This window comes from Melanerpes formicivorus, unplaced genomic scaffold, assembly GCF_026170545.1.
Source record: "Melanerpes formicivorus ecotype bairdi unplaced genomic scaffold, bMelFor1.0.p_v2 SCAF_100, whole genome shotgun sequence".
Lineage (NCBI taxonomy): Eukaryota > Metazoa > Chordata > Aves > Piciformes > Picidae > Melanerpes > Melanerpes formicivorus.
This window is the reverse complement of record NW_027142452.1, coordinates 1,526,552-1,542,851: the sequence shown is the minus strand read 5'-3', so window position 1 is coordinate 1,542,851 and position 16,300 is coordinate 1,526,552. Positions and strand designations below refer to the sequence as shown.

At 56.3% G+C, this 16,300-nt stretch overlaps 1 protein-coding gene across 2 annotated transcripts in view; it reads left to right on the top strand.

Moving 5' to 3' along the window:
• Window positions 1-16,106, top strand: part of KCNH6 (potassium voltage-gated channel subfamily H member 6) — a 39,497-nt gene extending 23,391 nt beyond the window's left edge. For both annotated transcript variants that reach the window (XM_068166483.1, XM_068166482.1), the window contains 10 exons: window positions 2,281-2,709; window positions 3,434-3,833; window positions 4,117-4,316; window positions 7,834-8,086; window positions 8,521-8,714; window positions 10,037-10,136; window positions 10,398-10,685; window positions 11,159-11,339; window positions 14,233-14,431; window positions 14,788-16,106. In XM_068166483.1, the coding sequence (XP_068022584.1) occupies window positions 2,281-2,709; window positions 3,434-3,833; window positions 4,117-4,316; window positions 7,834-8,086; window positions 8,521-8,714; window positions 10,037-10,136; window positions 10,398-10,685; window positions 11,159-11,339; window positions 14,233-14,431; window positions 14,788-15,078 (2,535 nt within the window). In that variant the 3' untranslated portion in view covers window positions 15,079-16,106. The remainder of the gene's footprint in view (window positions 1-2,280; window positions 2,710-3,433; window positions 3,834-4,116; window positions 4,317-7,833; window positions 8,087-8,520; window positions 8,715-10,036; window positions 10,137-10,397; window positions 10,686-11,158; window positions 11,340-14,232; window positions 14,432-14,787) is intronic.
• The last annotated feature ends 194 nt before the right edge of the window (window positions 16,107-16,300 follow it).

The following is a 16,300-nucleotide window of genomic DNA, read 5'->3' as shown; positions in this document are numbered from 1 at the left end:
TCACCACCCGGCACCCAGCACCCCACTGCCAGCACCCAGCACCCCCCACCATGAGCCTGAGGCTGCAGCTGAAGCCGGTAAGTGCAGGGGGACGGGGAAGAGGGAAGGGGCATCCAGTGGCATTACCATGAGGGGCAGCCTGGCACTGCCACCCAGAGACGCTCAGAGCCATCCAGGCCACCCAAGGGTGTCCCCCACAGCCCTCCCCATCCCCAAGGGGCAGAGAGGGACAAAGCTGCAGCTGCACCATGGCTTCGTGGTGTGTTGGATGCTCTTTTGGGGGTTGGCTCTTTTCCCCTTTCTGCCTCAAATCTTTAGGTTGTGTTTCTTCCCTAATTCCTGCCTGGCAAACAGGAGGGCTTGACCTGCCCTTGCTTCTGCAACAGGAGCCAGGTGCCAGGAGCAGGAACAAGGGGCAGGGCAGATGTCACTGTCTGGGGGGCAGCATTTGGGGGTCCAGATTCAGGACTAGTCCCACAGAGCTGCCTCTGGCCAGGCAGGATAGGGGGGATTCAGCTGCTGAGGTTGGGAATGTTGCTGCTTTTCCCGGACACCAGCTGTAGGAGCCCGACCTGGGTCTGCTGGGAGCGCCTTAGCTTTGGCACCAAGCTTTGCACCAGCATCACCTCGTTCCCTTCCCCACCATCCTCACGGGAGCAGGTCCCCGAGCCTGGCCAGTGCCTCGCTCCCCTCCACAACGATTGCGTTTGGGTCACTTTTTCCAATCCCTCCCCTCCCCGTGCGCCAGCGACGTCGCTGCTTGCCGCTGCCCCATTGGTGCTCTCGTCCCTACGGGGGCCCTGCCATCGATTGGCTTTGATTAATCCACGCCGGGCTCCCGAATGCCCTTCGCAGCCACATGTCTCCCACCCGCCTGGCCGAATGCCTGCGTGCCTGCGTGGGTGATGCCGCGGCCCCGGTGCTGCGCCCTCCGTGCCGCTCGCTGCCCGGCCGTGCAGGGTTGGGGGCCCCCATGGTGGACACCCGGACTTCGAGGCTCAGCTGCCGCCTGGGGCGCCGGGCAAGCTGCAGGCAGGTAGGAGCAGGGAACCTCCCGACGTGTGGGACCCACCAGTGGCGCAGGGCTGTGGGACATGGGATGGCTGCTCCTGGTGGGATGGGGTTGTGGGGTTGGATCTTCTCTGAGTCACGGCACCAGGAGCCCCTGGGCAGCCCCTGGACCCTTGAATAAGGTGGGTGTCAGTGCAGGAAGAATGAGGCCCTTCTTCCAGAAGTGTCGTGGTGGTGCCCTCGGGGCACACAGAACCTCCTGTCTCTTCTCCTTCACAGCCCAGCAAAAAGGACCCTTTCAGGTGGGGGCTCAGTGCCAGGAGAGAGCACTGAGGTGCCCCTTGCCCTCCTGCACAGATGGCACTGGTGGCCAGCACTGCAGGGACATACAGGGGACAACAGAGCAGCAGGGGCAGGCAGGGAAGATCCAGCTGTCCCCAGCTCTGAACAAGTCAGCATTTCTCAGCACCCAAAGTGGGACAGCCCCAGCCCTGCTGGTCCCCAGTGCCTTTCGCTTCATCCCCAGGTGGCCTCTGGGCCCATGGGGAGATGGTGTTGGTCCTGGAGGGAGGAGCTGGAACATGTGAGGGACTCACTGGTGCCAGGAGCATGTCCCCATGAGGGCAGACAGACCTGGGGACACATGACAATAGGAGAGGCTGCCTGTGCACGTGAGATGGTGTTTGCATGTTGGTGGCCACAGGTCACCCCTCCCTGAGGATGCTCAGATGGGAGATGGGCATTGCCCAAGGCCAGGCTTTGCTGCCTGTGGCCCAAGCTGCCCCCTCTGCTTGGAGGACAACTGTGCTAGAGGGACATCAAGGGGAAGGCTAAGAAAGGCACCATGAAGACTTGTTGGATGCCCAGTGTGCCATTTCCTTTGGGGCCAGGCCATGTCACACCCACGGGAGTGCATCTCCAAAATGTCTGTTCCCATAGCCCTGAGCCAGGGACACCCAGCAGCTCCCAGGCTGGTGGCACAGAGCTGAGGGCAGGAGGTGCAAGGCACTTTGCTCTCTGCTGGCACAGTGGGGTCTGAAGCAGGTAAACAGCTGCCCCAAGGAGCTTTGGCCATCAGAGACAAACAAAGGGCCAGGCAGACCTTGGTGCCAGCCATAGTGGGCCTCACACGTGTGAAGGTGACAAGGGTGCAGCAAACCCATTGCACAGTCCTCACTGCCCTACCAGCAGGTAGCCCCTTGCCTGTCTGCAGGCATTATCCAACCTCTCTCCTGATCTGCCATCCTTCTCACACCCATCCCCTGGCAGGTGCTGTCCCTGGGTGCTGATGTCCTCCCCGAGTACAAGCTGCAGGCGCCACGCATCCACCGATGGACCATCCTGCACTACAGCCCCTTCAAGGCCGTGTGGGACTGGCTCATCCTGCTGCTGGTCATCTACACAGCCGTCTTCACCCCCTACTCAGCAGCCTTCCTGCTCAACGAGGAGCAGGTGGAGGAGAAGCACTGGGACTGCAGCTACTCCTGTGACCCACTCAACATCATTGACCTTATCGTGGACATCATGTTCATCGTGGACATTATCATCAACTTCCGTACCACCTACGTCAACATCAACGACGAGGTGGTGAGCCACCCTGGCAAGATTGCCATCCACTACTTCAAGGGATGGTTCCTCATCGACATGGTTGCAGCCATCCCCTTTGACCTGCTCATCTTCCGCTCCGGCTCCGATGAGGTAAAGCCCGGGCCTGGAAGTCCGTCAGGACAGGAGAGGGCTCATGGGTGGATAGGGAGGGATGTAAGGGAGAGAAAGAGAGGGATAAGTGGTGGGTGGCTGGATCTGCAAGGAGAGGGGTGGTCAGGCAAAGGGATGGACAAGGATGTCCTCGCAGGTTTTCGTGAAGCAGCTGGCACCTGGGATTTTACTTAGTAAGGTCAAACAGTGACACAGACCCTGCTGGAAGTGTCTAACTGGACCTGCTCCCCTTGCTGGGGCTGACCCAGCAGAGCAGGCTAGCAGCTTAGGGACTGGCCCCACATGCAAAGCAAGCCAAATCTGGGGTCACATTGCCACCCAGACTCAAAATAGTTGGGAATGAGATGACTCCTGTGGTTACTGAGTACCTGGAAGCCCTGAGAGCCTGTGGGATGGGGTGAAAGGCAGCTACAGTTGGCAGGGTGAGGACCCATGAGGAAACATGGGGTTGGCCTTAGGGTCTTTCACTCACTTACTTGTAATCCCAGAGCCTCTTGCCTTTATGGCCGGCAAAGGGAAGCTGTCTTTTATGTAGCATGATTCATCTAGCCTGCTTCAGATGTCACCTCCAGGGCAAGGTGATTCATGCTCTAGAAATGCCTTTTCATCCTTCTAAGGGAGCGTGGCTGGGCTGCAGGCACGTCTCTGACCAGATTTATGCCCTGCTTACCTCTGAGGCTTCTCACCTCTCTCTCCCCTGCAGACCACCACCCTCATCGGCCTCCTGAAGACCGCCCGGCTGCTGCGCCTGGTGCGCGTGGCCCGCAAGCTGGACCGCTACTCCGAGTACGGCGCAGCTGTGCTCTTCCTGCTCATGTGCACCTTCGCCCTCATCGCCCACTGGCTGGCCTGCATCTGGTATGCCATCGGCAACGTGGAGCGGCCCTACATGGAGCACAAGATCGGCTGGCTGGACAACCTGGGCGACCAGATCGGCAAGCGCTACAACGACAGCGACCTCTCCTCCGGCCCCTCCATCAAGGACAAATACGTCACTGCCCTCTACTTCACCTTCAGCAGCCTCACCAGCGTGGGCTTCGGCAATGTCTCACCCAACACCAACTCCGAGAAGATCTTCTCCATCTGTGTCATGCTCATTGGCTGTGAGTGGCTGCCTGCGTTCCTCCTGTCCCCCTCCCTGCTTCGGAGGCTGAAGGGGCTGCTCTGTGGAGAAGCAGGGAGAGGCACACCAGGCTGTGGCATGTGGGGTTTTAGGAGACCATCTCCCTCTGCCTGTGCCTCATCTATCCAAATAGATGGATAGAAAAATGAATTTCAGAAGCCCACTGGTTTCAGGTCCTCGGGAAATACAGGCTGTAGAGAGCTGCTGGCTGCAGGTCTGAGGTAGGTGGACGTGTCCTGCTGACTCCTGCCCTCTCGTTGCAGCTCTGATGTATGCCAGCATCTTTGGCAACGTCTCCGCCATCATCCAGCGCCTGTACTCGGGCACTGCTCGCTACCACACGCAGATGCTGCGGGTCAAGGAGTTCATCCGCTTCCACCAGATCCCCAACCCCCTGCGCCAGCGCCTGGAGGAGTATTTCCAGCATGCCTGGTCCTACACCAACGGCATCGACATGAATGCGGTGAGTATGGAGCAGGGACCCCCCATGGCCTCGTGGTGCCTTGTCCTGAACAACCCAGAACCTGGCTTTGGGTTCACCCAAAGGTTTCCATCCTTTTGAGCAGCATGGAGAAGAGGCAAGAGAATCACAGAATGCACTGGGCTGGAAAGGACCCTTGAAGGTCATCTTGTCCTTCACCCCCCCTGCAGTCAGCAGGGACATCTCCAACTAGATCAGGCTGCTCAGGGCCCCATCAAATTTGAGCTTGAATGTCTCCAGGGATGGGCCCTCAACCACATCCTTGGGCAACCTGTTCCAATATTTCACCATTCTCATAGTAAAGAACTTCCTCCTGATGTCCAGCCTAAATCTCCCCTGCTCCAGTTTCAAACCATTGCCTTTCATCCTATCACCACAAGCCCTTCTGAACAGTCCCTCCCCAGCCCTCCTGTAGGTCCCCTGCAGATATTGAACGTCAGAAGACCTGGGAGGCTGGACACAGAGTCCATCTGCCCCTCCACCTCTGGCATCTCCCTGTCTCCTTGTCCCTCTCTGCCTGCCCATCCCTCCACATTTACCCAGAGGTTTTCAGGGCCACGAGGGCATTTCTTGTCCAGAGAGAGGTTCAGTGCCAGCAGCACTGGTGAGGAGCTCCGAACCCTCGCTGGCGCCGAGCACTTTCAGGCCGGTGTCTGCGGTGTCCCAGAGCCACGGAGCCGGTATCGATCCAGCTCCTCTCCACAGTGCTGGTTGCTAAGCAAAGTGCATCCTGCTCTCAGCAGCAGGGAAAGGAGGGCATTTAAATAAACCTCGATCCATTTTAATTAGAGCCCAGAGAGGAGGCTGTTTGTTAGCAAAGGGGGATCAATGGCAGAGCCGTGCTGGACAGGCGCCGTGTCTCCGAGCTCGGTGGGGAGACTTGTGCTGATGGTGCCAGGGCACTGAGGAGGGGGCTCAGATGGGGAATTCTGGGCTGGCAATGGCATGGCAGGACTCGGCTCATGGCCACAGGGTCCAGTGCTGGCTTGGGTGGCTGCAGGAAGAATGAGAAAGAGGGAGTCAGGAAGATGGGGCCAGACTCTGCTCAGTGGCCCCCGGGGACAAGACAAGAGGTGGTGGACATAAACTTGAACATAGGAAGTTCCACTTAAACATGAGGAGGAACTTGCTTACTTTGAGGGTGGCAGAGCACTGGAGCAGGCTGCCCAGATAGGTGGTGGAGTCTCCATCTCTGGAGTCATTTGAAGCCCATCTGGATGTGTTCCTGCATGACCTGCTTCAGGTGATCCTGCTCTGGCAGGATCTGGACTTGATCTTCAGAGGACCCTTCCAACCCCTGCCATCCTGTCATTCTGTGAATGAGGAAAGACAAGGCAAGCAGAGAGATGGGACCTGTTAGTCTGCTCACTCCCAGCTCATGATCCCTTTTTTCCTAAGATGTGATCCTTCTCCATCCCTGGGCACTACCAGGACATGGATTTGCCTGAATCCAACCTCTCTGTCTTCAGCTGCTGCTGCCTCTTTAAACAACTGGGCAGCGTTTGGGACTTTGCAGCTGGGGGAGCTCTCCCTTGGGCTAGACATTGGTGGCAGTGACAAGAAGCAAGGCCATGGCACACAACCAAGCACAGGTTCCCTTGGATTAGTGCAAACCCAGGTCACAAATTCCCTGCCATGAGCTGAGCTCACAGCTTGGATGTGCCATGGCTCACAGCAGTTCCTGCTGGCTGCTGCTGAGACACAACCCGATCCGATCAGTCATTCACAGCCTGATCAATGTATCCACCCCTGATTTCCCAGTAGGGAAACTAAGGCACTGCTGCCAGCCTGGGAGATCAGGAGTGAGCCAGGAATGAGTTGTACTCACCAACACCAGCCTGGTTGTCCCACATTTGGCCACCATCAGGATGTGAGAAGGCGGCAGAGAGACCCCAAGGCCATAAAACCCCCAAACCCAGGCAGATCTTACCCTGGCACCACAAGCCATTGGTGGCAGCTACCTTCTCCCTGTTGTGAGTTCTACCTTGATTTCACCTCCAGATTTAACATTAGAATCACAGAACCATAGAACTGTTGAGGTTGGAAGACACCTTGAGATCATCAAGTCCAACCACTCACCCAGAGCTCACAATTGCACCACTGCTGCTGAGCCACTGCTGCTGAGCCACTGCCACCAAACCACGTCCCTCAGCACCACATCCAGGTGGCTTTTCAGTACTTCCAGGTCAAATCCATGTCCAGCCATGCTCTTCCTGCTCGAGTCTTCATGTCCAATGTGAGGTGTTTGCTCTGGGTGTATCTAGCTGCTGCTGCACACAGCTGGCCCCAGCTGCTTCTTGCCATTCAGGCAGGTGCTGTTTAATTAGGGCAGCACCTCATTACCAGGTCGTGCTCTCCTTCAGCCAAGATTAGTGGGTGGAAAGATGAAAAGGGAGATGTGCCACCAGTGAGTATGAATAGATTGATCTGCTTGTTATTATGTATTGCTTGGAAGTGCTCTCATCACTGGCCACATGTGGCACACGCCAGGGACAGGCAGGAGTCCACCGAGGGAAGATGGTGGATGCCTCATCCCTGGAAGTGTTTACAGGACCATAGGCTCCCAGGATGTTAGGGGTTGGAATGGACCTCTGAAGATCATCCAGTCCCACCCCCCTGCCAGAGCAGGACCACAGAATCCAGCACAGGTCACACAGGAACACATCCAGATGAGTCTTGAAAGTCTCCAGAGAAGGAGACTCCACAACCTCTCTGGGCAGCCTGCTCCAGCGCTCTGTGACCCTCACAGTGAAGAAGTTCCTCTGCAGGGTGAGGTGGAACCTCCTGTGCTGGAGTTCATATCCATTACCCCTTGTGCTTAAGAGCAGACTGGATGAGGCCTTGAGCAACCTGCTCTAGTAGGAGGTGTCCCTGCCCTTGGCAGAGAGGTTGCAACTGCATGATCTTTAAGGTCCCTTCCAACTCAAGCCAACGAGGCTGGTGAGAAGCCTCGAGCACAAGCCCTACAAGGAGAGGCTGAGGGAGCTGGGATTGTTTAGCCTGGAGAAGAGGAGGCTCAGGGGAGACCTTTTTGCTGTCTATAACTCCCTGAAAGGTGATTGTAGCCAAGTGGGGGTTGGTCTCTTCTCCCAGGCAACCAGCACCAGAACAAGAGGACACAGTCTCAAGCTGTGCCAGGGGAAGTTTAGGCTGGAGGTGAGGAGAAAGTTCTTCACTGAGAGATTGGCCATTGGGATGTGCTGCCCAGGGAGGTGGTGGAGTCCCCATCCCTGGAGGTGTTCAAGAGGGGACTGGACGTGGCACTTGGTGCCATGGTTTAGTCATGAGGTCTGTGGTGACAGCTTGGACTGGATGATCTTTGAGGTCTCTTCCAAGCTTGGTGATTCTGTGGTTCTCTGAAGAACAGAAGATGTCCCCAGCTCTGGCTCTCCGGGTTCAAGGACTCCTCTTTTGGTGCCACCAGGTGATGCTGTGTGTCACACAGCCTCCCAGGGCTGCCTTGGCAGCCTGGTGACATCTCTCCCTCTGCTCTTCTCAGGTGCTGAAGGGTTTCCCTGACTGCCTGCAGGCAGACATCTGCCTCCACCTCAACCGCACGCTGCTGCAGAACTGCAAGGCCTTCCGAGGGGCCAGCAAAGGCTGCCTGCGTGCCCTGGCCATGAAGTTCAAGACCACCCACGCGCCACCGGGGGACACCCTGGTGCACTACGGGGATGTCCTCACCACACTCTACTTCATCTCCCGGGGCTCCATCGAGATCCTCCGGGAAGACATCGTGGTGGCCATCTTAGGTGGGACAGTCCTTCCTTCTGGGAGGGGAGGGGTGGTGGAGCGATGGGGGTGGATGGGGGATGAGTGAAGGGTGGCGAGCAGCGGGCAAAGGGCTGTCGGGTGAGGGGAGAAGGCCTTCTCTACATCCTGGAGAAGGGAAAGCTGTTCCTCAGCACCTGGCTGGTCACCACAGCAGTGGAGAGGGAATGGAGGATCCCAAGTAGATGTCAGGAGTGAGTAGAGCAGAGCATGGCTCAGCAGTACCCAACCATCACTGATGACCCACTGGCCTGGCTTGGTCTCTCCAGTTCTGCAATCCCCAGAGTCCACAATCAGGGTCAGGGTTGCTGAGCATCCCCTTGTCCATGAGCCTCACAATGGGGGTGTGCTGGTGCAGTGCCTCTGGAACTGGGGGGGTGTCCACACCCTGCTAATGAGCTGCTTGTTGGCACAGGGAAGAACGACATCTTTGGAGAGCCCATCAGCCTCTATGCCCGCCCAGGGAAGTCCAATGCTGATGTGAGGGCCCTGACCTATTGTGACTTGCACAAGATCCAGCGGGAGGACCTGCTGGAGGTCTTGGACATGTACCCAGCCTTCTCTGACAACTTCTGGAGCAACTTAGAGATCACCTTCAACCTGCGAGATGTGAGTGCCAGGGCTGTCCTAGGGAGGGATGTGGTCAGTGCCTTGAATTTGGCAAGTGGGAGGGCTGAAGCAAGGATGTCCACAGATGCTCCTCACTCTGTTTGGTGGTGGATTGGCCAGCAGCCACGTTTCCCAAGGCACACTCCCCATGGGGCTATGATTTCCCCCACAGCCCAGCAGGCACAAGCACACTGCACATTGCTCAGCTCCACCAGCCATGTTGGTAGTACTCTGCTCTGTAGCAGCTGGAAATCACCTCCAGGGCTACTGCAGCCTGGGCAAGTGGGTTTGCAATCCATGGACGGCTTGGAGCATTTTTGTCATTGCTATTTGACACTTAAACTTTATGACTGGACTTTGTCCTCTCCTGATCTTTCTTTCAGAGACCCTTGCCTAGTAAAACAGAAAAGGAAGTCACATTTCTTCTATGTCCTGTCCCACCACATGATGTCCTGCCCCACCTCAGGGTCCTCATGGCCCTGACACCCTCAACTCAAACTGAGAGCACTGAGGCAAATCTCTAGGATAACCTTGACCTGTGCCCCCTGTTCAGGAGTCACTGGGTGGGACAGGGCAGTGAGGGAGAGCCAGAGGTATTTGGAGACCTGCCCTAGAAGGATGCTGAATGGGCTGTATCCCACATGGCCATGGCACCCATGTATAAGATGTAGCCCTTATGAATGAGACACAGCAGCCATGAATGGGCATCAGCTGGCCATGGCATCCATGGGTGGGTATTGGTACCCATGGACAGGACATGGCATCCATGGATGAGCATTGGCATCCAGGGGTTGAGAGGAAAATGACTGAAATTGTGCAGGGGAGGTTTAGATTGTATATTAGGAAAAATTCTGTCCTGAAAAGTGGCCAGGCACTGGCAGAGGCTGCCCAGGGAGGTGGTGGAGTCACCATCCCTGGAGGGGTTCATGAACCTGTGGCCATGGCCCTTGGGGACATGGTTTAGTGGCCATGGTGGTGCTGGGTTGATGGTTGGACTCTATGATCTTAGAGGTCTTTTCCAACCAAAACAACTCTCTGATTCCATGGATACAGAATTAACCAGGTTGGAAAAGACCTCAGAGATCATCAAGTCCAACCTATCACCCAACACCATCTGATCAACTAACCCATGGCACCAAGCACCCTGTCCAGTCTCTTCCTAAACACCCCCAGGGATGGGGACTCCACCACCTCCCTGGGCAGCACATCCCAATGGCCAATCTCTCCTTTTGTGAAGAATTTCTTCCTAACATCCAGCCTGAACCTCCCCTGGCTGGCACACAACTCCCTGGCCCTGGTGACCTTTCCCTCTCGCCCCTCAGGCAGACAGCGTTCCGCGCTCACCGCTCAGCGAGGAGTATGACTGCACCTACCGCCGCTCGCACCGCCGCAAGCACTCCCTCTGCCAGCCCAACAAGCCAGGTGAGGCCCCAGCACCAGCAGAGCCTGGCCTGCAGGGCTGGTGAGCAGCATCATCCTGTAATTACTGCCCTGGCAGGTCCCCAAAGCTGTTGTTGCCTCCACCCCTGCAGAGCAGCCTGTATCTCCCTTCCTTGGGGACACCCGTGCTGCCTTCCCTCCCTCTCCTTAGGATGTCCCAGCCCTACAGGCACCCTAAAGGGCATGGGGGCTGATTTTCCATGTGTGATGCTCCCCAGATTAACCTCTTGTGCTGCCCCACAGACCCAGACACGGGCATCTCTGATGCAGAGCAGTATCACACCTACTCAGAGCTCACCAACCCGCAGGACCCGCTGAGTAAGGACCAGTGGGACGACCTGGGCAGCAGCACCACTCCCTGCTCCCAGACCAGCGATGATGAAGCCAAGACTGGCAGCCCAGGGAAAGCAGAGCCCTTCCCCACGTCCAGAAAGGATGACTTGGCTCTGCCCACGCTCAGCCTCGTCACCACCAGCGCTGGCGACAGGGAGGCTGGCAAGCAGGCAGCGCAGAGCAGCCAGTCCTATGCAGGTATCCACAGCTGCAGCCAAAGCTGCCAGGAGGGTGATGAGGGATGGTTGGGCTTGGTGGCTTTGTCTTGGTGCAGAGCCAAGCAACTCAACCAAGATTTGAGGGTAGACACACTTGTGGCCAAGGGGTTTAGCTGCCTTTTGACCCCAGCAGTGTCTCTTCTGTCCCTGTCACACTGTGCAGTTTCTCCTAGCACCCAGGGATGCCTTTGGGGCTGCCCCAAGGGCCTAATGCTATGTGCCTTCTATAGGCATGTTGGGTGCCAGTGTGAGGGACTGTCCATGGCTGCCTTGTGTGCCAGGGTGATGGATCCCCATAAGCACCTCGGGTGCCAGGGTGGTGGACTCTCTCTGAGCATCATGTATGTCAAGATGATAGCTCTCCATGAACATGTTGGCTGATGGACTCACCTCCATGCCAGTGGGGCTGGAGGATGCAAGACAGAAGTGCTGAGATATCTGCTCTCCTTCCAGCCACCCCCCTGGACATCCCCAACATGTTCACCTTCTGGGAGGACCGAAGGCCAAACCACGACCCAGAGTCTCTGCAGCACATCTCCTTGGTACAGAGCTCCCGGGACGTTCCCCTGCACAGCGACCACAGGCCGGGGCAGATTGAGTCCAGGCTGGAGCTCCTGCAGGCCCAGCTCAGCAGGTAGGCAGCTCCCTCGTGCACAGGGGTGGAGACCAGCCAGAGGGTCTCTGGGCTATCGCCTTCTACTTTCCAGGAGTAACTGCAGTGGGCTCTGTGCAGCAGATGCCAGCTCCTGACCCCTTGGGTCTCCAAATTCTTTGGGGAGGTGGTGGCCACACTTGGTAAAGGCAACATCTTCTCCAACTGCAGGTCCTGGCCCTGGTTCCAGCCCAGCACCTCATGTGCTGCTGTGTCACCACTTCTGGGAACTGCTGCTTTGCTACTGCCTTCAAACTCAGTGCAGTCACAGACATGAAACCACCTACAGCCTGAGCCCTTTGCAGGCTTCCTCTTCCTGCTCCAGGGGCTGCAATTGAGCTTCATGCACATTGTGGCCCTCTAAATAAGAGGGGTAGGGGGAACACCATGATTTTTGAACTAGAACAAAGAGCCCACAATGAGTCCCTGTTACAGGAAGGATCTGCAGGTGCTGGAAGGTGTCCAGAGAAGGGCCACGAGGATGAGCAGAAGGGCCAGGAGGAGGAGCAGAGGGCTGGAGCTGCTCTGCTATGAGGACAGACTGAGGGAGTTGGGGTTGTTCAGTCTGGAGAAGAGAAGGCTCCCAGGAGACCTTCTTGTGGCCTTCCAGTATCTTAAGGGGGCCTACAAGAAAGCTGGGGAGAGACTTTTTTGGGTGTCAGGGAGGGATAGGACTGGGGTGGGTGGAAAAAAATAGCAATGGGTAGATTCAGACTGGATGTTAGGAAGAAGCTCTTTGCCATGAGGGTGGTGAGAGACTGGCACAGGTTGCCCAGGGAGGTGTTGGAAGCCTCGTCCCTGGAGGTGTTTAAGGCCAGGCTGGATGTGGCTGTGAGCAGCCTGATCTAGTGTGAGGTGTCCCTGCCCATGGCAGGGGGGATGGAACTGGATGATCCTTGAGGTCCCTTCCAACCCTGACTGATTCTATCATTCTGTGATGTTGATTATAGGTCAGATCCTGACATCTGCCAGTCGTAGAGCCCCAGGAGTTACTGGAAGTGTTTAACAACATCAACATTTGCATCTTTCCATAGGATCACAGGATGTTAGGTGTTGGAAGGGACCTTCAAACATGGTCAAGTCCAACCCCCACTTCCAGAGCAGGACCACAGAATCAAGCACAGTGCCCCACTAAGGACTTGCAGTGCCCCCAGTAAGGTCTTCCCAGTGCCCCCCTAAGGACTTGCACTGACACAGGTTCAGAAGGTTAAAATAATTGATAGGTTTCCTTTATTAAAGCAACAGGTACAACAGATTTGGGATTGCTAATGATAAAGGCACTGACTGCAAGTGATGCAGCTCCAGTTAATAGATCCCAGGTACCAACCAACAGAGTCAGAGATGCAGATCTTTGCAACAGCTCCAGCAGATCACAGAAAAGCAGCCAGAGTTCAGCTGTCTATTCAATAGGCAAATCTTACCAAGAAGGGTCCTTGTCTCGGGTGAAGGAAGAGCAGCACAGCCCATCCTCCATCCTCATCTCTGCTAAATCCACAGTCATGCCCCCAGAGATGTTCCTTTCAGGGGTTTTTTACCCTCATCTTCACAAGACTCCCTCCTTCAGCCGTTTGGCTGGTCTTGCCCCTGTACTGGGCACTGATGAGGCCACACCCTGAATACTGGGTTCAGTTTTGGGCCCCTCACTACAGGAAAGACTTTGAGAGGCTGAAGCAGGTCTAGAGAAGGGCAACAAAGCTGGGGAAGGGTCTGGAGAACAGGGCTGGTGAGGAGCTGCTGAGGGAGCTGGGGGTGTTTAGTCTGGAGAAGAGGAGGCTGAGGGGAGACCTCCTTGCTCTCTACAGCTGCCTGAAAGAAGGCTAGGGTGAGGTGGGGTTGGCCTCTTCTCCCTAGTATCAGGTGCTAGAACAAGAGGAAGCTGTGCCAGGGGAGGTTTAGGTTGGAGATTAGGAAACATTTCTTTCCTGCAAGAGTGGTCAGGGATTGGCACAGGCTGCCCAGGGAGGTGGTGGAGGCTCCATCCCTGGAGGGGTTCAAGAATGTGTGGCCATGGCACCTGGGGACATGGTTTAATGGCCATGGTGGTGTTAACAGTTGGACTTAATCTTAGAGCTCTGTCTTTCCCAATCCAGTCAATTCTATTTCCAGAGGTAACATAAATATCTCTCTTGCAAGCATCTCAACCTTGCTCCTGAAGCATGCTCAATTAACTTGTGCTCCTGTCCCACCAAGCTGGGCAGTTATCCCACAGGTTTAAGAGCCCCTGGCAGCACCCAGGCTCTCCCACCCATGGCTGCTGCCCATGCTAAGCTCATTTTCAGTGTCTCACCACCGTGCCATGCCCTGCAGCAGGAGGAGATCTCCTACCCACTCTGTAAACCCTGCCAGGACTGTTTCCTGCGAGGGGAACTGTGTCCCCTCCAACCAGAGTTGCTCATCTCACTCAAGGACAAGGCAAAAGGAAGGTCCCTTCCTTGTTCTCCTTTTCTGTTTCCTTCTATTCCTAAGTAAAAAATGGTTGGCATCAACCTGCCTTGCTCCCATCTGTCAGCACAGGCAGCTGGCCTGGAGAATTGATCCAGATTAAAACTAACCATTGCAATTTTTTCCCTGCTCCGGGGTAGTTTTAGCTTTATTCAGTTCCCTGCTTTAGATCCCAGTGTAGCTCCACAAAAAAAAAGCTGGGCAGAGGATGATTAAGTGTGGCAGGAGAGCAATGGCAGGATTGATCTCTCTGTGGCAGCGCTAGTTTGAAGCTCTGCTAAAAACCTCACCAAGCAGCACTAGGCAGAGCATCATCACCCTCGGGCAGCGGAATTGGAACCTCCTCCCCAGTGTCTCCCCTCCCAGCTGCCGGGCTGGCTCCCATGGATGATGCGGGCTGCGCGGCACTGACGCTGGGCTGCTCTGTCCCCAGGCTGGAGTCCAGGATGTCGTCAGACATTAATATAATCCTGCAGCTCCTGCAGCGCCAGCTGTCCCAAGTGCCGCCCGCGTACAGCCCCATCTCACCCTCCTCCCACAACCTGGCCATGTACGGCATCCTCCCGCGGAGCCTGGAGCCGCTCGCCCCCTGTGCACCCCCAGAGGACAAGGAGAGGACAGCCCCAGAGCAGGTAAGACCTCTCCTCCTGGCTCCTGATCTTCCTTCTGCCCTGCGCAGACAGGTCCTGGAGAGCCAGCGGTTCCCTTCAGCCTCCTCACAAAGCAAGCACCGGTGGGTCCGGGCAAAGCCCTGAGGTCTTGAAGTGGGAGTAGATCTACCTGGGGATACTTCTGCCCAGAGCCTCGCTGGTTTTGGGACACAGCCTCCAGCACTACCAGGCTGCCCCATCCACAGGCGAGGAGCTGAGTTCCTCTGCTCTGAGGCTTACTCGGGCAAAAAAAAAGGACATTTGGGGGGCTGGGAGCCTGCAGGGGGGAGGAGAGAATGTGGCTACTCTGTTTCGCTTCTTATCTCCTTTGCCAACAGAGCCCAAGCTACACGGAGGTAGAAAAGTTCCACTTGCAGTCCAGGGACTCCTTGTCAAGCAGGATGCACCTCGCTACGGCGTCTGACGAAACCATGCCGCTCTACTCCGAGCAGGAGCACCATTCCTCCTCTCTCCCGAACCCAGAGCCTCCTCCCCACCAAAAGGCACCAAGCAGCCAGGGACTCTTGCGGGGCTGTCGTTTCCCTTCCCTCCCTGAGCACTTGGAGGCATCTCCTGAGCATCAGGACATTCAGAGACACCGCTCCGACCCAGTGCTCCCTGGCAGTTAAGAGAGGTGGAGGCCGCGAAGCAAGTCAGGAGGGACCTCAGCTGCGAGCGAGCTCAGTTGATGTTGGTTTTGACTGCAAGAGTGAGACAGAGGACAATGCCATTGGCTCAGGGGTATAATTTGCAGCTGTCTTCTGCCACCATGAAAGGAAGTGTAGAGTGGCTGGCTTCCAAGGTCAACGTTTTCCAGCGGTTCCCATAGAGTAGCTTTCATTTGCACATTATAGTGAACCCAGAGCAGTTCATTCTTCTGGCCACCAAGAAGCTGGCTAGGCCAAACGGTACCCACCACCTCTTCCTTGCCAAGGCTTCCTCCAGAGAGCAGCGCACGCCAAGTGAACCACAGCAACCAGAGCAGAGCAGATCCAGGCCACTTTGCTGTCAGCTCTTCGGAGCAGGGACCATTGGGTGGTACTGGGCTGTGGGAGCCTGTGGGCATTACAGAAAGGGTAGTCACCAGAGGAGGAGGAGATCTCCACAGTGCAGTGCTGCAGGGAGCTGCAGGTGGGAAGCCCAGGACAAAGGACAGAGGGCAGAAGCTATCCTTGTCCTGCTTGACTGCCACTGAGAAACTGAGGGCCAACAGCCCCCTGCCACTGCAGCATGCTTCAGCACACGTGCTAGGGCACTGACTTCTCCAGCAAGGCCAGCTGCCCCCTTGCAGAACCCAACACACACCCCACAACTCCCCAGATCACCCCCACTGGTCACCGGCCTGGGCATAAAGCACAAAACTCAAAAGCACAATCCTGGAAAGCTGAAAAGCCCCAGACCCCTCCTCTCCAGCCTTCCCTTCCAGCTTCTCTCTTTTGATAAAGGTTTGATAGGTGCTTCCTCCTCCCCAGCAGGCTCCTGCAGCATTCCCCATAGGAGAAGCTCACGTAGCACTGCCGCCTTGCCCTCCGGTTAGATGCTGTGACAGTCCTAGGTCACCTGCTCAAGTCATCTATCCAGCTCCCTTTGAGAGTAGTAAAACTGTGAGCAGCTCTTTCTCTGGAGTTTTAGTGTACACTTTGCTAATAAAGATGTTTTTGGCACCTAGCATGGGTGACAGCTGTGTTTCTTGGGAGCAGTGGTGAACTCATCCCCAGCAGTGCAAAGCACCGGTGCTCATCGGCACAGACCCAAGAAAAGGCTGTGGTCAAACCTCAGCTACTTCAGCAAGGGACCGAGGGGTTAATGGAGCCCCATGCAGGTCTTACAGGTCAAGGATGAGGGCTTGGA